We start from the raw sequence: 26,106 nt of genomic DNA, 5'->3' as shown, positions 1-26,106 counted from the left end.
TTTGTAAGTGTTCCACTAAGAGCTTGATACCATTAGTTAAGACGTTCAAGCAAAGAAACAGTCTTCTTTCTTAGGAGGCCGAAAGAAGACTAGTGGTGGAGCTCAGTAGTTCCTGACATTCAAACATACACTGCTACAGAAAATCAGGATGACAAGTATTTTACTTATGGAGGAGATCACATGCAACTGAAAGATGAAATGACTTCAAATCTGCCTTGAATTCATCTCAACACTATATTAATATGTGCTAAAAGAAACACATTGCCTCCAAATCTACTAAGATCTGAAATCATGGAGTGATTTCTGCACACTCATTTGTTTCCAGCTGTGACTCATTATACCTTGATGGAATATGTTTTATCTTCACAGGCAGCTCTTCTCATCAGCCGGAATTCTTCATTTACTTCTTCTTCCCCTTTGCCTGCCTGTGTTTTTAATCATTCCAATCACTCCTGGGTTCATAAAAATTTATTTTGCTTTGTTATTAGGTATTATTTTGCTAAATCTCTATGATTTTTTTTTATTAGGAACCATTTAAAATCAATGAGAGTTACTTCATTATATGTATATGGCTGAAAAAATTCTGTTTCAGACTTACCTTTCCTCTCAAGAATTTCACTGGAATACCAGATTTATGCAGAAGTCTTAGACCAGAGTCTCCTCTTTTTCCATAGATACATAGATAAACCGCAGAATCTGCGTCAGCTTGCTCCAAGTCACCCGTGTAGACATAAACATGATATAAAATAACTTCCAGAATAACAAAAAGAAAAAATATGTTAAGTGTAATCACAATTCATTTTACTCACCAATCCAGCTTAACGGAAACAATACCGGTAAGAAGTATGATTTATAATTGCTTTGCTGGAATACATTCTCCAGAACTCAATCTACTTATTTTCAAGGTTGCTAAGACCACATTTATGACACAGAGGAGATGGAATATAATTTGATGACAGTAATACTGAAAACCAAGTAACCAACACAAACGTAACTGTGCAACTGTGATGTACACACATACTTGGATAGATAGGTTTTCCAGCTTCTACTAATGGAAGTTCACAGACAAAATCTCTATCATCATCATTCTTTGACAACCATGTGTTTGCTGGAAAATTCAGAGTTTTCTTGCTCATCAAGTGTTGCAGTGTCACCTAGGGAAGAAACAGTTTAACTGTGACTCAGTTCACTCTTTCAAGTGTTTTGCTTCTCCATTGCAAAATGTATTTACCTATATGTTTTCTTCTATCTCAGAAAAAAATAACATGATCAGTAAAGATGACATACAAAATTGCAGTATGAAAACATTTTTTATTTTAGCTACCACTTTGCTACTTTACTCATCACTAGGGAGGATCCGTATTCATATTTGTCATATCTCAAACGAAACTGCCAGATTATATTCTTTGTAAATGCCTTGGACTTTAAAGTCAACTTATCGCTGGAGCAAACAAATCTGCAAATAAAACTTTAAAATTGCAAATAAAATTTGCCATAAGGAATGTCAATAATTGTAATTTCTGTCAGTGGGCCCCCTCTACATGTAACACTGTCTAGAGTACTTCTGATAGTGAGGTTAAGGGAGGCCATGTTTTAGGAAAACATAAAAAGATTAACGCTTTCATATTAAATTGGAAACGAAAGTCATCACCTATATCTTTCTGCACTTCAGTAAAGAGAGGATATGTTGAAATATTAAATCAATTCATAATGTATCTGGTTCTTACAGTAGAACAAAAAAAAATCTGAGTACCAGCACCCTCTCTATTCCTAGGAAGAATTTTAATTCTCTAGTTATTATCCACAGTACATCATAATAGCTGTATCGCTTGATTCCTATAACTAAAGCAGTCTTTCTTTTATGGGAGCAGTTTTTGTTCGTATTAGTAGTGCTTACTGCAGTTTTCCATAGGCCTTCACTAGCAAAAGGAAATCAGTAGCAGACAATTGTCTCTGCAGTTCTCTTTTTAACGTGGATATAGCGTACACAAGCTTTGTGAACAGTTATGAAAATAAGCATTCATGTTCACATTCCAATACTTAAGAAATCGGGATAATATATGTCCTTCTCTCATTTTTCCAATAAAATATTAAGTAAAAGAAACATTTCCTTTAATCCAAAGCATGTATTTATTCCAACAAGAAATGCTTTTGCAGCAGTGATTCTTAATCTCTAATGTTTATTGGCAGAGCTCCCCCTGCTGATTTGTAACAATAGCAAACATTAACTGCTTTGTCAGATAACACAGCTTTCAACATAATTTATTTCATCTTGCAAAAAAAAAAAATAATACCAGGGTTACCCTATGAAATTTAAACTAAGACATTGAAGAAATATTTGTAACCACCAGGATGGAAATTAAGATTCCTGCAACCATTTCAGCAACTGAAATATTTACACTTACATAGTTTTGGTGCGGTTACAGTTAAGGGCTTTGGAAGAATGTCAAAGTCTCTTATTACTCTGTAATACTGGCTTGCTATATCAGTCTTTTTTTAAGATAAATAAAAAGCCAGAGAATAAGATTATGTCTTGAACAGATTCAAAATAAGAAAGAGGAGACAAATATTTATCTGTAATTATGAAAGACATCCTGCATGGAGGTCAGTGTTTTCAAGAATTAGTATTAATTTAATCTGACAAACGTGCCTATCATGAGAACAGTAGAGCTAGAATAGAAACAGAAAAGAAGAAATAACTCCGAATTAAAAACAGCAGTTTCTTTTTCCTTGAATATAATTGAGAATTACATTTGCACCAATTATAATGAGCCTACACTTAAACTTTGATCGGACTTGCATACACTTGTCATGAAATAATTGTTGCTCCATCACTGTCAATTTTTCACAGTTGGAATTTATAGCTGAGAAATAGCTATAGATGCAAACATCTAAGAGTATAGGTGAACTTGTAGAAAATAAAACTTTGCATAATTATTTATCATCTCAGCTCCCTCAGCTGATGCTCCCATTTTCTGATGACCTGGATGAGGGCATTGAGAGCACCCTCAGTAAGTTTGCAGACGACACCAAGCTGGCAGAAAGCGTCAATCTGCCTGGGGGTAGCAAGGCCCTACAGAGGGATCTGGACAGGCTGGATCTCTGGGCTGGAGCCAGTGGGATGAGGTTCAACAAGACCAAGTGCCAGGTCCTGCACTTTGGCCACGACAACCCCCAGGCAACGCTACAGGCTTGGGGTGGAGTGGCTGGAAGACTGTGTAGAGGAAACAGACCGGGGGGTATTGGTCAATGCTTAGCCAAACATGAGCTTGCACTGTGTCCAGGTGGCCAAGAAGGCCAATGGCATCCTGGCTTGTATCAGAAATAGTGTTGCCAGCAGGAGCAGGGAAGTCATTGTCCCTCTGTACTCAGCCCTGGTGAGGCCGCACCTCAAGTACTGTGTTCAGTTTTGGGCCCCTCACTGCAAGAAAGACATTGAGGCCCTGGAGCATGTCCAGAGAAGGGCAGCAAAGCTGGTGAGGGGTCTGGAGCACAGGCCTTATGAGGAACCGCAGAGGGAGCTGAGATTATTCAGTCCGGAGAAGAGGAGGCTCAGGGGTGACCTTATCACTCTCTATAACTACCTGAAGGGAGGCTGTAGTAAGCTGGGGGTCAGCCTCTTCTCTCATCTAACTAGAGATAGGATGAGAGGGAATGGCCTCAAGTTGCACCAGGAGAGATTCAGGCTGGACATTAGGAAATACTACTTTTCCAAAAGAGTGGTCAGGCGCTGGAACGGGCTGCCCAGGGAGGTGGTGGAGTCACCGACCCTGAAGGTGTTCAAGAAGTGTTTAGATGTTGTGCTGAGGGACTTGGTCTAGTGAGAACTACTGGTGATAGGTGGATGGTTGGACTGGGTGATCTTGTAGGTCTTTTCCAACCTTGGCCATTCTATGATTCTATTCTATGATTCTATAAGCCATGTATACACTAAAATTGGAATACGCTAAAAGAATAATTGCAAAAAATGTTCAGAAGTTCAGTTCAAGAGACTGACTGTGTCAGTGCTTCTGTCATCTCTCAAGCAACCTAATACAAAGCAATAAAAATGTATCACAAAATGCATTTTTTGATTCATGAAGCTATAGCTTCATGAAAAGATGGGCTGTTAGTCCATATAAAAATTAATGAAGCAGAAAAGAATTTATCATTAAAATCTCACCCTTTGTAAGTTCCACTCTGACTGCTTATTCAGTAATTCACCAAGTTCAATTCTTATCTTGTAGATATTCCCAACACTTTTTATTTTAACCTGCATTAAAACAACACAATATATAACTACAGACAAAAATATATGTAGCATACTTTCATTTTGTGCTGCAGAGGCTGCATACTGATTAAGGAAGGACATACCTTGCTATATAACACTGTGCCAAATTAATGATCAAAAGATATTTCAGTCTTTCACACACACGAAAAACGAAGCAGCCTAATGGCAAGCACAAGCCTATGTATTTTATGCCTGAAATTGCTGCTGACCACTGAATATACATTACATGTTTTCTGCTTTTTCTAGTGAATGTCTCTTTAGCCTTTCTAATTAATGGCTGTATGATTATTTCAAGTATAATACAAAATATAAATGTACAAGATGACTCATATGAGTAAGGTAGGAAAGGCCACATATGAATGGCTTTCATCTCTCAAGATAATTTTTGAATTTTTCATAGCCGTGCCTACTGCTGATAAAGTGAAAGGTTAAAGAAAAGTAAATCCAAACTACCTGGCTATCACAGGCTTCTGGTAGCTGTTTTGCTCCATGAACTGCTGGTCAGAGCTATGATTGAATTTATTTCTTTAAAAATAAAGTTTTAATACATTCTGATGTCAAATATAGCAGAGAAAACAGACCGAGGTCAAAGATGCAAACGGTAAACAGAAGATGAGCTTTTATAATTCTTGTAATCCTATCCCCATTTCAAGACTTACCTTGCTAAACAAGTACAGGATAAAGTTTAAATTAAAAAAAAAGAAAAAGAAAAAAAGGAAAAAAAAAGGTCTTCCTCAAAGGGATTTTTTTGCCTACTTCTGACTAAAGATTGAAAAGCACTTTGGTGACATTTGTTGTTTCATGTCTGAAAGCAATACTGTCAGTGTGATGTAAAAAAATCAGTGTAGTAGCCCCAGGTGCTGACAGATCCTGCACGCTCACAATACTGTTATCCAGAGCACAGAGCTATAATGGGCAATATCTATTTTAGAGAAGAGAAACTGGTCCATCTCTTAAGAACATATAGATTAACACTGCAAACATGTCATTACCCAATGCTGCTTATGAATTATTCACTAATTAAGAGAACAGGATTCCCCATGGATCAGAATATATAGCCAACGTGCTTAAAGAACCAAACATTACAGTTGGTTATCTTCCTGCCTATGTCCTATTCATAAAGATTATTATTAATACGAATGACAGTATTAGTTTTGATTTGTGCCAAGTTTGTATCAGAAGAACTGATGAGTACAGAAAGAAAATTTGCACAAAATGTGAAAAGTATAACTTCTGCTTCAGCTGTCTGAAGACAGCAATGTGTCACACGCATCTCAGACAGAAAGATTTAAGCAAAACAGAAATATTAGCTCCTTCAAAAATTTCCTCTCAGCCCATCTATAAAGAATCTCCTTATCACAGTAAAGGTGGGATTCTTCTTAAATAATATAGTGAAACGCTTTGTGTTTTAATTATATGATAACAAGTCAGTTATCGGTCTCTTAGCAATAAAACTTCTGGTATTTCAGATATTTATAATACGGTGGCTGAAAAATGTCACAGTTATCAACTTTAACTGAACCAGTTACACAATAATCGCTTTAAATTATGCTGTGAAGACTGTGCACAAGAGCATTTCGTTACTAAAGAGACCTGCGTTATATATAAGCCTTGTATTGTACGTGATTTGTTTAGGAGTGGATAGTTTCTAAAGCTAGTTTCAAATCAATGGTCTTAGAGAAATAAATGTCTGGGAGAGGAAGTAGAAAGAAAGAGTGGCTCCTCCACTGCTAACTATATGCACTAAGCTGATTTAATGCAGAATACATAGAGATTGGAAAGATTTGTTTTATTCAGTGAACATAAGGGAAAAATATTTTTTCTTTTCACACGACAGGCTAATCTTTGGAAAGGTACACAGAAAAATAATGTTCTTAGCCTTCATTAGCTACCTGAAATTCATCCTCTTGCCTAGGAAGGAACAGCTGCTTTCTGTTCTCCTTGTCAAGAGTTATTGGTCCGGCTGCTCCTCCATCTCCATATATCCAGAGAGTGACATTTGGTCGACTTACTGCACTTGCTGTCAGCATTGACACTTTCCATTCATCAGATGAAGGAAGGGGACACTCACCACCTTGGGGATTTCTCATTTCCTCTGTGAAATACAGAACATTAAGTGGGAGATGAAAATTGACAGGAAACTGCTAGTCACTGTTGTAACTTCAGCACATAACCTCAATAATTCTCAATGATCTCTAGAGGTCCCTTCCAACCCATGCAATTCTATGATCCTGTGATAAGGAGACCATAACAGAAGAGGGGATTGTACTTTTTCAATGGCAAATGAGAATAAAATATCTTGTTTGGATTAGCTACAAGATTCAACCAGAAAAGAACAAATTTCTCTCATATTGCTCTTTATACATATTCTGATTTAAAGTAGGAACAGTATGATTCAGAATTGTGGTGATTAAATTCTGGGTCCTTGCCCTGGCATTTAGAAATGAGTAGAATTACATGTAAATACTTCTCTGATGCCTTGTCTTGGTATATGATTAGCAGAATCACATGTTCAAAAGTAGAAGCAAGTTTAACTTCAGAAAAAAAATGATTCAGGGAAATTAATTTTCTTCAAGGTAAATATTAATTAAACTCAAAAATATATACACAACACATCCTTCCCCAACCATACTTAAGCATATGGTGCCAATGTGTAGGCTAAGGGAGGTTCTGCATGAATAAGACAACAGCAGTGCAGTTCTACTTCATGAGAAAAAAAATGGAGTTTGCAAACATGAGATGTCTGAAGCACTACTTTTAAGCAACAGCACAACCACAAATTTACCTCTACACACTTCCCTCCATTAATCCTCTCCAGAACAGAGAGGTCCCATCTCCCCCAAATTTACAATATGTTCAAACACAAGAGGCAGATTTAATCCCTCAGTTTGAAAAGACAAACATACACAGTGCCTATATACTGTGTCCTGGAAGAATTCCTAAATGGTTCTTCATGTGGTCTTTTCAAAAAGCTGCAAATTCAACTTTTTAATAGGTTAAATAAGATGAACATTATCTGCACTGCAGATTAATTTTCTTTTAATAGAATCCTAGAATTTTTTTAATTGGAAGGAACCCTTAAAGGCCATTGGATTCAACTCCCCTGCAGTGAGCAGGGATATCTTGCAGGTACATCAGGTTGCTCAGAGCCCCCTCCACCCTGACTTTGAGTGTTGCCAGGGACAAGGCATCCACCACATCTCTGGGCAATCTGTTCCAGTGCCTCACCATCCTTACTGTAAAAAATTTCTTTCGTCTTATACTTATTATACCTAGTATAAGGTACTATATATATTATACTATATAGGTATTACTTACCTTCTTATACCCTATTTTAGCTTGAAACTATTTTTCTTGTCAGAACAGACCCTCCTAAAGAGTCTGTCTCCTTCATTTTTATAGCCCCCCATTAGATACTGAAAGGCTGCTTTCAGGTCTACCTGCAGCCTTACCTTCTCTGGGCTGAAAGCCTCAGCTCTTTCAGCCTTTTGTATCCCACAGCTCATTTCTCATCCATTAGGTTGCATTCTACAAACCAAGCTTTTAGAGGCCACAGGCTCCAGGTGCATAAAATCACTTAAAATACTGCTGAATTCATACATTGACACTAATACAGATTTGTTAAAGAATTCCCAATGCATGACTATGTATTCTTCCACTGCTGCATTACTTATCATCAGAGCCCTTTGGTTTTTTATTTGTTTAATTAAAATATTGCACTGTGTTTAGCTGGGTATAGAATATTTCCTTCCACTTATTAAACTGTCTTTATATCAAGAAAAAATAAAATATATAAATGATGCAAAAGCAGTCACTCACTACCAGCTGACTAATGCTCAGCTAGTTCCCAGGGAACAGCTTGGAAAAAAAATCCTCCCCAGATTTTATTGCCAAGCATGACATAGTATGGTATGGACAATCTCTTTGATTAGCTCAGGTCAGCTGTCCTGGCTGAGTTCCTTCACAAGCTCTTACCCATGCCCAGCTTACTCACTGATGGGGCAAAGTGAGAAACAGAGGAGGCCTCAATGCTGTACAAGTACTACTCAAAATACATAAAACATCACTCTGTTATTGAAACTGATAACACCAATCTGAAACACAGCACCAAACTGGCTGCTGTGAAGAAAATTAATCTCACTCTAGCCAAACTCACTATAAATGCTAAACAAAATAGAGCAATGCCTATGACAGAAATTTGTAAGACTCACTGAGCTGTACCTTGTACTGTGATAAATGAAATAAAAGTGTGAATACAATGTAAAAAACTGACATGAATCCCTGGGACTTTCTTCTTCCAAAACTTCTGTGACCAATGAATTCTACATCTTCATGGCACATGTCTTTCAGTAACGATAGCAAAATAGTTGCCTTGGTACAATAAATTTTTTTTGGCAACATGACTTAACATTCTTAGAGTAACACTGCTTTCCGTAACTAGAAGTATTTAGCTCCTCACCTGTAACAAAACAGACTTCCTTAAGCTATCTGACACCATATTCTACTTGTTTAGGTGATGTTGTGGCCCACAAGTATTCCCCAGCAAATGCATGAAAAGATTCATGAAAAGCACAGGTTTTAAGAAGCATAAGGAATCCCATGCTGCTCTTTATACTTAGTACAAGAATTCCTTTCTTGGGCTGTTGCTACCCAGAACACCTACTTCATACACAAACTACTGCCTCCTGAAAAAATTATAATGCAGAAACAATTCACAGACTTTGAATGCTTTTTGCCTCATAATTTACTGGCACTTCTTACAAATGGAAATCAGTCACATTGATTTGCTGCAGGCTAAAAATATTCCAATCTGAAAAGAGGATTTGATGGTTACTCTGGATTAGTCATGGGATTTTATACACTTCATGGCACCATGATGTAAATCCATTGTGAGAAAAATTCATTCTGATAGTCCTGCATTAAAAATATGGAGAAGCCACAATCCTTCACAGAGTTTCATAAAAGTTACTTTGCTTTTTTATTTACTTAACCTAAATCTAAAGCAAAATGAGAGTGATTTGGTCCCAAAACATCATATGATTGAGTGACACTTTTGAAGAGAACCATCAGAAAAATGAATGCCTGTAGTAGAAACTTGTACAATAGACATGATGTATTTTATTGCACTCCTGTGTATCATCATTTCCAATGTAAACCTAAAGGAAATGAGATCAGATTTTATTTGTATCTTATTTAGCTTCATAAATAAAATGTGTTAAAAACTGATAGTAACTAATAATATTCCAGACATATGGGGAAGGAATATGCAATGCATAGAAATTGTTTCTTGGTGATATGATTTGTTAATACCGAACCAGAATGTTTTTCTCCATGTTACAAACTGTGCCTACCCCTTGGAAGCTAATGGTATCACTCTCCTTACTTTGATTTGTAGATGCAGACATGTTTTTAGCATTTAAAATTCAACATGATTTCAGAAACATAAGGAACAAGCAAAGAGGAAATCCTCAGTACTGACTCATGTGGGAAAATCTGTAAGGTCTTTGCATGCTTACTGCTTGATACAGAAGTTGACACAAGTATGTGTTCTCAGCAGGTCTGTAAATATTTGTTTCATTTTGCTTCTGATAACAGAAGATTTAAAAATCTTTGGTTTGAGATATTCTTGTCTTCTGATTCAGTTCCTTTATCCCTAGTCCTTCTATGATCCTCTAACCATATATATATTCCTTCCCTTCTAGTTTGTGCAGCACATTTGACCTTGAGTCTATAACATGGTCTCACAAGCATTTTTGCTGACATATCTCTGACAGTCACCATAATTCTCCATTCTGTGAGCTGTTAAGCAGAGGCTGGAACCTGCCATCACCTTCTATGGTGGAAGTGTCTAAAGGAACAGAGAACTCACATTGCAACAGAAATATCTACTGTTATAGCACAGTTTTCAGTTTAATTACTTAATTAGTTACTCAGAGAGCAGTGAGGCACTGGCACAGGCTGCCCAGAGAAGCTGTGGATGCCCCATCCCTGGATGTTCAAGATCAGGTTGGATGGGGCCCTAAGCAACCTCAGCTGGTGAGGTGCAGCCCTGCCCACATCATGGGGTTGGAACTGGGTGGGCTTTAATGACCCTTCCAACCCAAACCATTCTATGCTTCTATGATTAATTAATCCGAAACCAATTATTGTTTGTTAAAATAACAACCAAACAATAGATATTGGCCAGTAGATGCAGTAGATGGCTAATCTGTTCTGAGTTCAAATACTAAGTCTACTGCTGGATTGTATACTAACTACAAACATCACCCTTTTTCAAATATTAACTCTGTTTAAAAAAAAAAAAGCAAATGAGTATTTAATAAATATCTATTAAAAATAAACATTGATGTTTATCCCCTAAATATCAAAGATGAGTTAACTTTTAAAGCATTCTATGTAAAAATATCTTATTCAATATGAGTATTTTCTTAGAAAGGCAGAGTAACTGATATTTCCGTTCCTTTTGCGTAAGCAGAGTCCAGACATATGAATGTCAGAAATATTTCTAACAAAGTGCTAATAGACTTTACCTAACCAATCTTATGGTAGATATTGCTTCTATAAAGGAATCCTTTGTATCCAGTCCTAAAAACATCCTACTTCTTTGAAAACAGGTTTGATGGTTTGTGTGCCATGGCTTTTAAATGCAGCATATCACACTACTTGCTGACAATCCACAACCTTTTTGGGAAGACTTTGTGACATAATAATATAACATGAGGTCTGATAGATTTGAAACTGAAAGTGAAAGTTTTAAGCTAAGAATGGAAACAATGCCAGAAACAATTAACAGTAATTAATAATAATTGACACCTACGCTTTGAATTCAAGCAGAATATTTTGTTCCAACTGAATTTATTTAAAATCCTTCCCAGTATTTTACCCTATGAATGATTATCGCATTGGCATCTGATTCGCTTTGACAAACTTGTCAGGTACGTTCTGAAATAGCAATCTGAACATTAACTAACTATTCTTGCCTGCCCAGCTACAGAGAAACAAAACTAGCATTCAACACATTAAAACCTTACTCTTACCCCTACTGAATTATAAAGCAAAAAAATGTGAAAGAAATATTCCATGACTTTCCATGAGCTTTGGATTGGGCTCTTGTGATATCAGCCTCCTAATTTCCACAGATGTGGTCCTTGCCATAGATGATTACATATTCAAAAAACACTAATGTGAAATTATTCAACAGCTACTCTGTAATCATTGCCCAATCGATGAACCACCTTTCAATCCACTTTTAAATAACAAGTAATGTGTTTTATGTTGTATGTATGTATGCATAGGTCAAAACTCTAAAAAGCTATACATTGCCCTTCCTGAGATAAGTAACTGCAAAGATGCATGGGAAACAGACATACTTCAGTATTGTACCAGAACTAATTTGTTGACTATTTCTTACCTGAGGGTGGAAAAACTGAAGGTCTTTGAGATGTTTGCTGCTGGGCTTTTGCTGGTGGGTGTTCAGATTCTCTGAAGTCTTTCTTCTCTTGACTGGCTGCTGCAGGAGTTCCCACAGGCTTTTCGCAGCCAACTGAAACAATCAAATGAAGATTTCTGTCACTAGCTACAAATCATTTGCTGTTTATTCATTATTCTTTTTTCATAAAATCATAGAATCATAGAATAGCCTGGGTTGAAAAGTACCTCAAAGATCATCTAGTTTCAACTCCCCTGCTGTGTGCAGGGTTGTCAACCACTAGACCAGGCTGCCCAGAGCCACATCCAGCCTGGCCTTGAATGCTTCCAAGGATGGGGTATCCACAATCTCTCTGGACAACCCTCTTTTTTTTGCTCAGAAGCTTTCCATGAGTCCCATATGTGACAAACACTAATATTAGACCTACAGATAATTCAACACAATGGACACCAAAATCTTTTCCCTATATATTGAACAGTCACTAGTAATAGGCTTTTGTTGTTAGCAGCATGACACAAAAAGTAGAAAATAAATATGATGTACCAATAAATACCCACTTAGTGCTTTGAAAATCTAAGTAGCAATTTAACATTGAGGCATGAATGAAATGACCTGCTCAAATGTGGTTTTCCACAAGATCAGTTTCTTCACAGTATTTCCTTTCTTAAGAGTAGGAATGCTGAAATGAAAACTGCTAGGGGCCATTTCTGATAATATGAAATAGCAAACAGACAAATCTTTCTTGCTTTAAAAGAAAACATTAGCTACTGTTTTCTCCCTTTTACTGAGTAAGGAGGATTCAGGAGAACTCCAGCTTGTAACAAAGTAACAGTTAGCTTTATTTTAACAGCATCAGTAAGCCCAGCTTTTTGGAGAATTTCCATTGAAGACCCTGCTCTTCCAAAAGGTAGCAAAGAAAAAACCTTTCCTTCAGTCTACAAGGACACAGAGACTGAAATATTCTCAGCACCATGCAGCAAGTAGGGACTGAACAGTGACAATGCCATCACAGTGACTTTGAAAATACTTTTTTATATCTCGGTGACAACATACATAAAACAGAATTAATACGACAGGTTGTATGTTTTCATATTTTCTCTTTCTTGATTGAAGCACTGAAGATGAGCCTGTTCTGCATTTGTCTGGCAAAAACCTGTCAGAATTCTTCATTTCCAACTGATGACCACTTCAGTATTTTCATTAGATGTTGCATTTCTTGATCTCTGTGTCTATGTCCTTCAGATAAGACCATATATATAGATATAGTATTTCCACCATTTTCTTCAGTAATGACCCCAGCCAGCTGGCTACAAATTGTTCACCAAATTAAAAGCTTGATTCTCCAAAAGGAGATGAGATAAGCAAACAGTGATCCAGAGTGTGCTGAATTCTAATTTCTGAGCCCTAGTAAGTCAATGGGAAGAGGTCAGCTTACTGAGGGAACCTTTTTGCTGAAAACAGCTCTCAAACTTGACATGTGTCAGAAGAATCACACAATCAGTACATTAGTGAGGGCTAGTACAATGTATTTTACACCATTAAAAAAGAAACCATACTGAATACTGCTAAGTATGCCCTCTCTAAAAATCTAGGACTTTCCCTATAAAAATAGGAAAGTGTGGTGTAGCTGACAGCAAGATAGTATCTTCCAGGGCTCCAGAATTTTTAGCCAGAATGGGGAATAGGCCGAGGAGTCAATTCCATGTCTGTCATGCCATCTGTTTTGATTCTCATGCTCAAAAATTTATTTGTTCAGTTAAAAAAACAAAACAAAAATAGATTTCTTCTGCATCCTTTATTTTTATTAAAGGAAAGAAATAGAGCAAAATTAACTAGCCACACAGGACAAATTGTGTGATAAAACTTTTCACTTTTAAAATCACTAAAAAAAAAAAACTATCATCTTTCTGTTTTGAATTTTGTCAGTCAGAAACACTAATCACTTAGGCAAACTAGAATATTAAGAAATCACATACATTTAATGACTTGTGGGTAGAAAAAAATGTTGCTCTCTCCAACATTAATGACTGGCTTGGTCTGACCATCTGGCAGGAGACCAACATACATCCCTTTACTCCACACTGATTCCAGACTTACAGATCCAGCTTCCAAATTCTTCTCAATTTTGAAGTGACAGTATTCATCACCTGTGCCCTAAGAAATTGAAAACAGAAATCTGAAATCAGCAATTGCACTGATGTATCTAGGTAAAACTGAATGTTTCTTAAGACTTACATATTACCATTTTCTAATGAAATTTCAGATTAACTTTAGGGTCTTCATAATGTGCTACATTATTACACATTCACACACTACCCACATCTTGGTTTCGTGTAGTCCTTCGTGACCAGAAAGGCCAATCAATAATGTGAGTAAATGAAAAAAAGCAAAAATATTCTGAATCATGCTAGTATTTAGGCAAAGTTCAGGATATACTCAGAGAAATTCTCCGTTTAATCAGCCTTTAGAAGGTTAAGGAACGTGACAACATCAATTTCAGACAACAGAGATATACAAATCTGTACATAGCACAGATTTGCAAACACAACATGATTTCACATTTACCAAACATATTTCTCTTGCTTGCACAAACTGCTACTACTGTCCACTCTTAACATTTTTTTTTAGCACTTTTAACTTTTTTCATAGCACTTACAACATCACTTTCAACGTCCTAGTCAACCAAAACCTCAATGCACTACTCCAAGGATCTGGCCCTCTAACAATGATAAGTGAGTACGTCTGTGGATTTAAAAGCACTATGCACACAAACTTTGCAGTCACTGTAACGTGGAATTGGCATGAGTGTTCAATCAGTTTTCAGAATACAACAGCTTCCTCGTGGCCAGTAACCAGAAACAGACTATAAAAATCCCAGTTTAACATGTCTCAGAGAGAAGTGCACTCTGCCATATGTTATAATTTTAATCTCAAAATACAGTAACTGCTTGAAATAAAGAGACAGACTGTACGTGAAAGATTCCTTTCCATCCCGTGGTGAGGACACTGCTAAAAAAAGTAAGATATTCAGAAAGCCTACATTCAAACTATGGATCAAATATTTTGATCTCTGATCAGAGTATATTGATATCAAGGGCAAAACTGCTGAAGATCTCAGCTCTGATTACATATACAGTTCTATTTCATACTCACTTGAGTTAAACTCCAAAATCAAAATCATGAGTAGATCTGTGAATTTTAGTTCATTTTAAGAGAACTACATTGCAAAAGTCAATTCAGCATGAAATTGCTTACATTTAAATTATCCGTTAGTCCTTTTTATCATCAATTTATTTAGATTTAATACCAGTTTAAATCCCTGAACATGTTTGTATTCTGTCATATTCAAAACAATTGTATCAGTTCTTATCAGCAATCTGACAAAGAATTAGTAAACACCAAGTCTAATGAACAAATAATAATGTTTGTTTCTCTCCTTTTTTTTTTTTTTTTGCTCTCAAATGTAAAAAAACATTTCTTCACCTAATAGGTCAAAGAATCAAAATATTTCAACCATATTCTCCAAACATACTTTTTTTTCCTACATACAAAGGTTGCTCATAAATGATGAAGCATTTCAGAAAGGAACTCTGCATGGCTGGTTGATAAAGAAAAAAATCAGGTTCTTCATTTTGGATAAAATAAAATCCAGTAAAACTGGAATGCCAACATGGCTCCACCATCTTCTGAAACAAATGCACACCAGTACAACTATAGTTGTTTAAAATCTCAAATTAATGCAACAGAATCTTGACACAGAGTCATCAGCTATCTGACAACAGATAAATTTTAACTACATACACATTCTCAATATTTTAAAATATAGTCATACTTTTATAATTAAGTGCCAAATAGGCATGACAGCTTGTCTTGCTATATTTTCCTGTCTTTCCTTGACAAATGAAGGAAAAGTTCTGAAAAATCTTACATCCAGACAATGCTTTCATCAAATTTTTATCCAAGCAATACAAAGATTTTCTCCTGTCACTAGCAATCTACTCAAATTATCTGCAGATGAAAATACAAACAAGAACAGCTTACTGCTCCATTACACTGGCCATCTTTGATCTTCAGGTACATCCCTGGGTTTCTCACACTCTCAAACATGCAGACTCCAGAGCCAATTTTATGCACCGTCCAGTAGGATTCCTCCTGCTGCTGACCTGCTCCACTGCAGCCCCCATCAGGTCTGAGAGTCAGAGCCTGGCAGTGACTTGTGTTGAGCAGAATGATGGCACCATGGCGAAACACACCCTTCAGATGAGAGATAAGAAGTCCTTTGTCAATAGTGCAGCTTTCCTCCATGTTAATCTTTGATATTGATACTGTTCATACTGGCTTATTTTTAGTACTTATTCATGCATTCCCCAGGTATAAATGAATTTCCAAGGTAATTAGAGTATGCATCCAGCCACTGAATATTTGCTGCGTTCTGTGCAGACACCAACCTGAGCAGTGGACACCTCTCATTACTCTGCAGCTTCCCTGCTCCTTATCTCTCAGCAGCACAAAGTAATGTTCAGAGCACAAGCAGTGTGGCAAGCTAAGGAACTTGTTCTTTTTCAAAATCAAGTAGTTTCCCATGCAGCTACCCTGTATATACCTACACTCCTATTTTTTGAAGGTTTACTAAACATCTTAGAGAGATATCTATTTATCTAAGTTGAAGTCCCACTTATTTGCATATACCAGCAACCCTAACCCTAACCCTACTTCATAATAGAAAATTTCTAGAAAATAGAAATTCTCTCCCCTCACCTTACCTTGACAAGCACAACAAATTCTTTGGAAAGTCCAGCATATCCTGTTTTTTCATCAGCAACTTTGCCTTGAAGATTGAACATTACAGTGTGACCTGGGTTCCTCGCTGACTCAAGAATGGCACAACCATTTGGTTGAAGGTGAATGCAGAGCTCACAGCAAGACTTGTCTTTGCTCTAACATTGGCAAAGTAGGAATAATAAATTATATGAACTGTTACACATGGCAAAATCCAAAACAGAGCATATCACGACATGGTTTCTGTATTGTTAGAATCACAATATTCATGTCTGTCTATTCAGATTTGCAGACTTTGTGATTCCACTGTATGAAAGACATAATATACATAACAGGTGTTACTCAAAATGTAGTTAAATGTGTATTTTAAGGTCAACTGTACCATTTCAAGGACCTCAAAAGTTTTCACATAACAACATTTCTCATATTCTCTGAGAAGACAAAAATCATGCAAAGACTAAAAATGAGAAAATAGAGATCCAGATTTTCCACAGGCTGCTCAAACTGATAAAACACTCATCAGCAAAGCAAAAAAAAAAAGAGAGAGAGAAAGAGAAGGCTTAAATTTAAGCATCCAATTAATACTCTCACTGTAGTAGGACATATTGGAATGTGACAGACCACAAGGTGTTCCCTGTATAGAATTACAGTAATGAATACGAGCACTAGAAAGTCCTGCAAGGAGGTCTGACAATTTGCCTGGCAGCCTGATGCTATTCCCACTGGGAAATCTAGCTCCACGGAGAGTACTTACTTTATTCCCTCTAATACTAATTTACATCATGTAAGAAAAGAACAGGACCAGCTTTGCCTATGAGATTATTCCCTGAATAAGTAAAAACTGGAAAAAGAGAAACAGCTTCATCCTTCAATAGTAAAAAGTTTCATCAGAAAGTACTCAATTCTACAGCTGTTACTTGCATGCTGTAAGTGTTGAGAAAAAAAGACAACAGTAAGACTGTGAAGATGCGACGAACAAGCATGGATCAAAATAAATCTGGAATGCTTCAGCTGCTTCATGACAGACAGGTTACATAGAAATATAAAAGCAAACAAAAAAATTACAATTAAAATTCATATTAGAATTGATACTTATCCAAAAAGAGGTAATGTAGGGTATTCCAAGTATCTTGGCAGTATGTGGTAAACTGATATAAACTGTGGCTTAGAATGATCTTTTATTCCTGCATCAAGTTATTTATGCCGTTAAAAATTCCACAGTAAAAAGTAAGCTGTGAAGAAGAGACAAAGCCCCGTAGCTAAATTTCCCCATCCACTGGCAAATTCCTAGGTTCAGTTCTGCACTTCATAGATACTTATCTATCTAGAAGCATGATTATGTATTAGACAGAATAAAAACAGCACTGTTTTTAATCAGACAATGAAATGTTATTATGAAGCAGAAATCAGTAGCAATATTTCCTACCTTTCCAGTTGCATAGCCATTGACAAGAGCAAGAGCAAGATGTGGTATCTGATGGCTTCTGAATATGCAAATATTTCCCCTTTTGACAATTACATCAAAAAGTCCTTAGAGTTAAATGAAAAAAAAGGTAGGAGTATGAAAGTATATTATTTCATATTTTCATTTTATTACAATCAATCTTGTATCATTTTCAATTATATTAACTCAACAGTTTGACCTCTCTAATCAATGAATCCCCCTTCTCATTCCTTTAGGAGAGGGTGTCTAGAGACAGCTATCAAATTTTCTGCTTTGAGGAAAAAAGGTCTAGAAGTTAATGATAAGGAAAAAATGTCTCTTAGTGAGCATACATGCTTTAAAAAATCTGTAAAAAATTGATGAGGGCTACAGTGTAATGAACTGGGCTTTAACAATAAATGACTTTGTAAATAACAAATCATGCAAGATACAGGCGTGAAAGCAGAACGCTTTTTCTCTGTATTCATACTAGATTTTTTAAAGCAAAACTTGCAGAATAGCTCATGGCTTCGAAAACTTCAAATCTGGTCAGTATTCCAAATAATTACCTCTTATAGCTAAGAAATACTGATGAAAGCAAAAGTTCTGCCATTGTTAGTGTTCCCAGCAGCAACAGATGATTTTTTTAAACAGTTGATGTACCAGAACATTATGCTGCCCAGTTTGCAATCTGCAGCTGTCTCTGGAGGACCCCCGTGGTACCCATAACAAGATTTTCAGGTTCTCATCAGGATCATTGGGATTATATAGCCAAGGATCACTGTGCCCACTGTGACTATGTCATAAGTTATAAGATACGGATGGGTTTTCCATCCCCTGGGGCAAGAGATGGAGGATGTGTAACTATCACAACAGAGCACTCTGCTTTACAACAGAGATAAAGCTCCCCGAGAAATTAAAAAACACTAGACTAAATCATCACCTATGAAATTTCCCAACACTTATTATGCTATTATATTATACTTTATAAGTGCTGAAGAAAAACAGTTTACCAGTACCTGAAACACATTTTCCTATTAGAAAAGAGAAGTAGATAGCTTAGGTTGGAAGACTTTACTCCAAAGTATACAAAAAGAAGCAGGGATCCCAAATGAAAATTTAAACGATAGTTCCCAAGACAGCATTTATGGATTTCTGTTGCACATGACCAACCTAGCCACTCCTAGCCACCTACTGCATATTTAAGTAACTCAAATAAATCTGAAAGAAATTGTCAGAGAAATATCTTATTCCAGAAGAAGGCTTGCATGATAGGTGCCTGTGTTCATTTTGTACTAGTGTTCATTCTGTACCCTGAACTATAAAAACAGGAACATAGGGTGACAGTGACTGCTCCTCTGATATTAGGGAAACCTTACTATATTGTTTAGAAAAATCAAGTTCTATTTGATTATTAATTTAATTTTTAAGTTTTGCTAAGCCTTTGGGAGCTTGCATATCATACTATTCATTTTTCTGACTTCCAATCTAGATTAATTAACTGATGGTTTATACCAGTTTGGTTTTGATCTAACTGTCTTTCTAATATATTTAATTATATTGATGATATTTGACCAGTTGTATATCAGATTTGGTATTTGCAGTTTCACACAGACTGGTGTATATCTAGCAGGTGAAACTGTACTGGAACAATATGGAATGCAATAAAAATCTCACACGTTTATGTCTGAAAATGCAGACATAATGAAATATGAATTTATAGAAGGGGATGAAACAGTCTGCAGTACAAACTTGAACTCTGCACATTAGGAGACTATGAACTCTGTGATGTTTTGTGAAATCAAATCTGATACAAAACATCACTTGAAGACACAGTATTAAAAAACAGCAAAGAGGAATTAGAAAGATAACAAATTCTTACAAGCAGACAGAATAGTCTGTCACCAGGTAACCCACATTTTGCAATCCTAAATGGAGCTTCTAAAAGAAAGGACACTCCTCCTTTCTGTGCCAGTATTTTCAAGTATTTCAGATATTCTCTAATACTAAAGATGTACAGAGGAGATTTAAGTTAGTCAGTGTTTGAATCACTAGTGTTTGAACTAAAGGACCAAAACTGCTAACAAAAAGAGTTTTGCTAAAAACAGCAAAAGCCACAATCAGTGTAGCTTTTGTGAGGTGCTTCTTTAGGTTATGTTAAGGAGTATTCCCCTGCTCTCCATGTAATCTTTGGTGTGTCCTGCAGGATTCTGATCTACCACTTACGAAAAGATGTATGTAAGGTCCCTAGGATGATGTGAGAAAAGCCAAGCAACTCCATCAGTACAAAGATTAAAAAATGTGTGCCTAGTATGATACTAGCTATTATAATTGTTAGTAACATGTAAGGTGGAAGCCGATAAAGAGGAGGGACAGGAAGAGTGCCATTACAATCAATGACAAGGGATGGAACAAAAGAAAATGCATATTGTATATTGTATATGTGTATACACATGTGTATATACACATATATACATATACCCTCTACAAATAAACTGTACCTGGAAAGTTGAACTCCTTAATTTCTTTACATTAAAGCAACTCATATTATTTGTGTCTTAAGAGTATATTTAAATGTTCTAAGGAAGAAGATTTTGTATTACTTTGACAGGAATCACAACACAAGACGGTGAAATATGAAGTCCTCTTTTCTTTATGCATACACCCACATGAAAAATACTTTACCATATTTATTCTTCTTGTCACCAAGAGCATCAACACTTCCGTCTGGATAGAGGCATAAGAAACCACGGGTAAGCCTGTTGTAAAACTGAAGTGCATTGCCTTTCTGAAATTTCCACTTTTCTGCAGCCCACTGGTTTTGTAAACAACAAGCAGAGAAGACTCATGAGAAGATGCTATATAAGAGATTGACATACTTGAGAACAACTGACATAGTTTTAGTCAAAGTATAATTAGAATTGTCTAAATAAAAATAAAAAGTAATTCCTTACAGTTTCTTCTCTCTTGAGCTCCAGCTCTATCCCTGTGCGGATAAAAACCATATGATTAATTCAGAAATCATCCTTATTCCATTTGACACAGTTGTTGTGAGCCTGGGTTCTCCTCCCCACCAATTTTCACTTACTTCCTGGAAATGTGCTGGCATCTGTCACAGTCAGTCCCCTCGCAATGTTGCCGTCATCCTGCCCATGGTCCAGCCATCTGAAAAACACAACCCTTTTCAGTAATATAACCATGACAGGCAACTCCTACAATACTCTATATATGGTATTTGAATACTGACATTGCCTTTGTTGTTTATTAAAGCCCCAAGATTGACAAACAATATAAAAATCCAGCTTCAGTGAGTTATACCTTGGCAAAAGCACTTATTTGTCTGGTAGTTTCGGGGTTGGTTTTTTTCTTTTTTTTTGGTTGTTATTTTATTCCTTTTTTAATTAAACAGAAAGAGACAGAAGGGCTTAAGGCAATTACTACAAATGAGATATGTCATATTGATCCCAGATCAATAATCAAAGCTGTGGTGACTGTAATACTAGCTCGTCCTGTCTGCAAGAAGGCTACAGCATTGTGCAAATTGTTCCACATACCACACATACCACACAGACAACACCCTTATCACATCTTAACCATGCTTTTACAATCCTATTGTACTTACTTCGCATCCTCTTACATAAGTCAAGTCTAACTCCATTTGAGCCTGAAGGATTCACACATTGTAGGAGCAGAATCAGCAAGAATAGCATCAGGCTCTAACAATAACTAGCACATACTCTGTATTTTTCTGCCTGAAATGGGTTTGAACTCTCCCTAAATTATGTATGAAACTAGCATTATAGATCTCCTCATAGCAGTTCATCTCATCTAGAACACAGAATAAAAATTAGGTCAGGCAAAGATGAGGTGCTGTGTCTGATAGGCAGAAAGCCCTTACGCACACATAAATCAGTTTCAGTGTGCACATCTCTCACTCCGAGCTGTCTCAGGCAGTTATTTATTCACTCAGAGAAGTGAGAAGAGAAAAGAGAATTGAGGTGCCACTGGCAAGCTGTAGCTAGACTCACACATGACTGGACTGTACCATTCTTAGTATTTGCACTGATCTTTATCATTTATAATTATTCCATAAGGTGTCAAGAATTAACCAGGAGTGGATAAAATGAGCTATAGAGCAGAAGACTCAGAGCACTAGGATCTGCAGGGGAAAAGGCAGGGAAGGTAGGATTGCTTCAAGTTATATCGCAACCCAAGGCTACAAGGCGAATAAGAAAAAGAGGTGTGGTGAGATGGGTGCTTTTGTGATAGCCATTCCACAAGATCTTCAAGACTGACACTGATCTCATCAAATCCCAAGTAAGCCTCTGTGCTCAGAATGCTTTTCACCTCACAATGTGGACGAATGCATCCACAGGTGTAAGACCCAAAGTGCTCAATACAGAGAATGTGCCAAAAAAGCATCTTTTACATAGTGCACTAGGTAAAAGAATGGAATGTTCCAAGGCAGAGTTTTTTATTGCTTTTTCATTAACTAAAACACACCAGAGGTTTGGGACAGGTGCAACTCAGAGAGCTATGAGAAGAATCTGATCAGTTCATTTTTTAGAAAATGTGTTTCATCTGACAGCACATCTCAGAAGAAAATCTATTGGCAATTAGAAATTTATTAAAATCAAATACCACTAACCTGTGACAAAGAAAAGTATAATCCAGATCTGTTATAGGATCCTTGATTACAACTTTGTCCAGATACCATCCATTTCCTTAGATTTAAAGAAAAAAAAAAGAAGTTAATTCATGAAAGGCAGATCTGGAGAAGTCTTTACACTTTTTTGATGAGGATTAGTCAAAAATTGCAAAAGCAGTTGTCGATTGTATACTTAACATAATACATGACAGAATGCTGAAAGTGAATACAAAATATCTGAAATTTGTGATGATGCAATAAGTTCACTTGAACAGTTCCATTAGAAGTCCTTGTCTCTCACTTCTGGAACTTTGTCATGCATTCTATTTTACTTATTTTGTTTCAATGAAAAGGTGAATAACTTCACAGGGAGTATTCAGAGACTAAATGGAGAGATTTCTGACCTGATCCAAGACCATTGTGTCCTATAACAATCTTGTACAAATGGCCAAGGTGCACAGCTTCCACAAGAAAGATGTCAGTCTGTAATCAATCAACACATTTTCAATAAGATCTGAAAATCAAAACATTCTTCAGCTACAGAACCCAAAGACCTACTTAAACTCATAAAAGTCTTCATTCAAAGACACCCTTTGAAATAGTTAATGATAATTCCAGAATAAATCAAGGACAGTTTTCCTGAAACAAAAGAAATAAGCCTGATCACTTAATGGGAGCATTCCACTCAAATGAATGGAATTAGAGTCAGAAAATAAAAAAACCTTTTCAAAGCTTAATTTGGAATAAAACTAGTACAAGTTGCAGCGGATTTCAACACTAGAAATGCAGATATAAAATGTAAAGTTTCATTTTCTCTTTATTTGTTAAACCAAGTTAAATTAAATTACTTGATGATCCTTGAGGTCCCCTTCAACCCAAGCCATTCTATGATTCTACGATAAAGGAATTAAATATTAAATACAAAAGCGCACTGTTTACCTATTTTATAAATGAAAATTCTATTCATCTTTCAAAAGCACTGATATACCATTAGAAAGTAATTTTGGCTTAACTGTGGAATTTTTAAGTAAAATAGGAATGTAGTAATTATCTCTCATAATTGCAGCATTACTGCCCACTGGAGAGGGAAAAGCCAGCCGAACACATCAGAAAATGCTCTTGTACTCACTTGTCCTTTTAAAAACTTCTTGGCTTTCTGTGACCTGAGCAGCTGTCTTGATCCTGTGTCACCTTTTTCTCCATAGATAGAAATATAGACATCAGCTTCAGTTCCAGCATTCCACAGTTCTCCTGTTGTCACATGCACTTCATAGACAGTCACTGACAATAGAAGATGACAACCTTTCATATTACAAACATTATTATATTTAGAATAACATCTAACTGCAAATGTGCCTGTAGACTCCAAATACATTTGTGTCAAGAGCAGTTAGAGTATAAAATCTTCAAAATCCTATTCAAGTAAAATAATGAAAAAAATGTATAAACTTGTTTTGATGCTATATTTGTGAGGCTTTTTTCTTGGTTTGGGTTTGTTTGTTTGTTTTAATCTCAGAATACAAAAAGAACTGAACTTCAAATGTACAATAGTATGATTTTGTCCTGCAGCAGCATCTGAAATCATTGCTAAGCTAGAAAGTAAATAGTAAGTAGTGGCATCAAACTATAGCAAGCAACAGGATATGTTAACATTTTGAATGCATTGGTTAAACAAGCAAAAGTCCAGCACCAAAATTTTACTTTCCTAGGACCTTAGAATTCAGAAAGCTGCACTGATTTAATATCTTATGCTTCCCGCAATAGGTTAGTACAGACTTCCTTTATTGCATTCCACATGGAAATTCTTCAAAGTCTATAGATTTGAGAGGAAAAAAAAATGGGATTAAATTTAATAAAGAAGTTATTTAAAAGAAATAAATAAGCCAGATTCAAAAAGACAAAATAACATTTGAGTCTAAAATCCACAAAATTGGAATAAAGGCTGTGATACATCAAAAAATTTATATCAATAGAAAGCTGTGATTTCTAGAATGTAGATATTAGAACACCAGAAAATTTAATCTTAAGATAAAAGCATGTAATGATAGTCCTCAACAGAAACATGGGAAGGGAAAAGTTTGTGCCAAGATATAGTGACAATATTTAGCTAGACCAAGTGAGACGGAGAGAATGAAATGAGGAGAGAACAAACTCATATTCTGGAACACAAGCTCTTCCTCCTGATATAGGTGTCTTTGTGCTATTCCATCTTACAAGAAGAAAAATCTTTTTAGACAACTGGATGCAGAACAACGTCATCATTATCATCACTCAATTATCAGTTTCCACTTCCAATATGTTATGAACTTTTCCTGCAGTTCACCTGGAGGAGGTCACTCCCATATCTCATTCTGCTGATGGACCATCACCTTCTTCTAATAATAAGCAGTGAAAATATATTCATAATCAGTCCTTATCTGCATTTATTTACAGCTTTTCCCTCGATGCTTGTTTTTGGTATTATTTCTTTTTTTTTTTTTTTTTTCACATAGCACTTGTGCTGAGCTGACCACACAAGCTGACAAAATAATTCAGCTTTGATAAAGGTACCAATCTAGCTAAAACAGTAGGATCTCTTCACAGATGGTTTTTATGTGCCCATACAGAGCTCTGTGGTACAGTGTTAATTTGCTTCCACAATCAGAACTAAACGCTTAGAAATACTCACAGGGTACCACTGCATTCCACTGCAGTATTGTACTATAGATATATACTATTAATAAACCCAGCGTAGAGATTTAAAATAGCTAAATAAAAAAATGCAAGGAATTTTCACAATTTTTGGCACTCCATTTACCCCTCATAAACCTTGGGAAAATCCCTGATTTTAATAAGCATTTATAAGTATTTATAGTTTACACCCTAAGACATAGACAGGTGACCCATCTTTCCTTTAGACATTTCAGAGAACAATGTGCAGAATGGAGATTAAGAAAACGGAATTGTATTGTTTGCACATACTTTTGCCTATAAGTGCAAAAAATTAAATGCATAAAAATGGTAGTCTGAAATTAGAAAATTTCAGGAATAAGATTATTTGCAAAATTTGTTCTTTCCCCTATACCTATGAATAAGGAAAGACAGAACAAAGAGGTAGAATACATTTCTCATTTCAGATCAACTCTTATCATTTGAACAAAAGCCAGCCACATTTAGGCCACAGAAGCATTTGACAGTCTTCAACAGCAGAGTCACATACCATTTTTTTCCAGAGTACACCTGCCTCGATACTCAAAACATATTTCATTTAACAACTGTCAGTTAATACTGCCTTTTATCTTCATCTTTCACCATGTCACCACCTGATCTATTTACTTCTCCAAACTTTTCTTTACAGCACCCACATGAACTGATTCCCTATTTTATGGAGAAGCAGGCACAAGAATTTGTTTCTCCAGACCAACAGTCCTCTCTAGTGCTACAACTCCCTCCTGCTTAAATTAGCCACTATACAGATTCTGTAACAAGAGAAGCAGAGGTTCGCCAGTCACCAAACACTGTAACTCTGATTTATTCCCTGCAAGTAGTTCATGATCACATAATCAAAGGTTGTGTCA

The 26,106-nt window shown here is 36.2% G+C and overlaps 1 protein-coding gene across 8 annotated transcripts in view; it reads right to left on the bottom strand.

Moving 5' to 3' along the window:
- Positions 1-26,106, bottom strand: part of LOC110394957 (lipoxygenase homology domain-containing protein 1) — a 207,494-nt gene that overhangs the window by 126,338 nt on the left and 55,050 nt on the right. For 7 of the 8 annotated variants that reach the window (XM_021389041.1, XM_021389040.1, XM_021389039.1 and 4 more), the window contains exons 7-21: positions 23,679-23,830; positions 22,954-23,032; positions 22,550-22,625; positions 20,990-21,066; positions 20,856-20,887; positions 20,587-20,716; positions 17,905-18,008; positions 16,463-16,636; positions 15,741-15,953; positions 13,676-13,853; positions 11,682-11,813; positions 6,163-6,365; positions 4,163-4,252; positions 1,022-1,154; positions 599-750 (exon numbers count right to left, since the gene is read on the bottom strand). In XM_021389041.1, the coding sequence (XP_021244716.1) occupies positions 599-750; positions 1,022-1,154; positions 4,163-4,252; positions 6,163-6,365; positions 11,682-11,813; positions 13,676-13,853; positions 15,741-15,953; positions 16,463-16,636; positions 17,905-18,008; positions 20,587-20,716; positions 20,856-20,887; positions 20,990-21,066; positions 22,550-22,625; positions 22,954-23,032; positions 23,679-23,830 (1,925 nt within the window). The remainder of the gene's footprint in view (positions 1-598; positions 751-1,021; positions 1,155-4,162; positions 4,253-6,162; positions 6,366-11,681; positions 11,814-13,675; positions 13,854-15,740; positions 15,954-16,462; positions 16,637-17,904; positions 18,009-20,586; positions 20,717-20,855; positions 20,888-20,989; positions 21,067-22,549; positions 22,626-22,953; positions 23,033-23,678; positions 23,831-26,106) is intronic. The other variant, XM_021389037.1, reaches the window with a different exon arrangement.

The sequence above is a fragment of the Numida meleagris genome, chromosome 2, assembly GCF_002078875.1.
Source record: "Numida meleagris isolate 19003 breed g44 Domestic line chromosome 2, NumMel1.0, whole genome shotgun sequence".
Taxonomy (NCBI): Eukaryota; Metazoa; Chordata; class Aves; order Galliformes; family Numididae; genus Numida; species Numida meleagris.
Note: the sequence above shows the minus strand (reverse complement) of the source record. Positions and strands in the feature narration are given on the sequence as shown.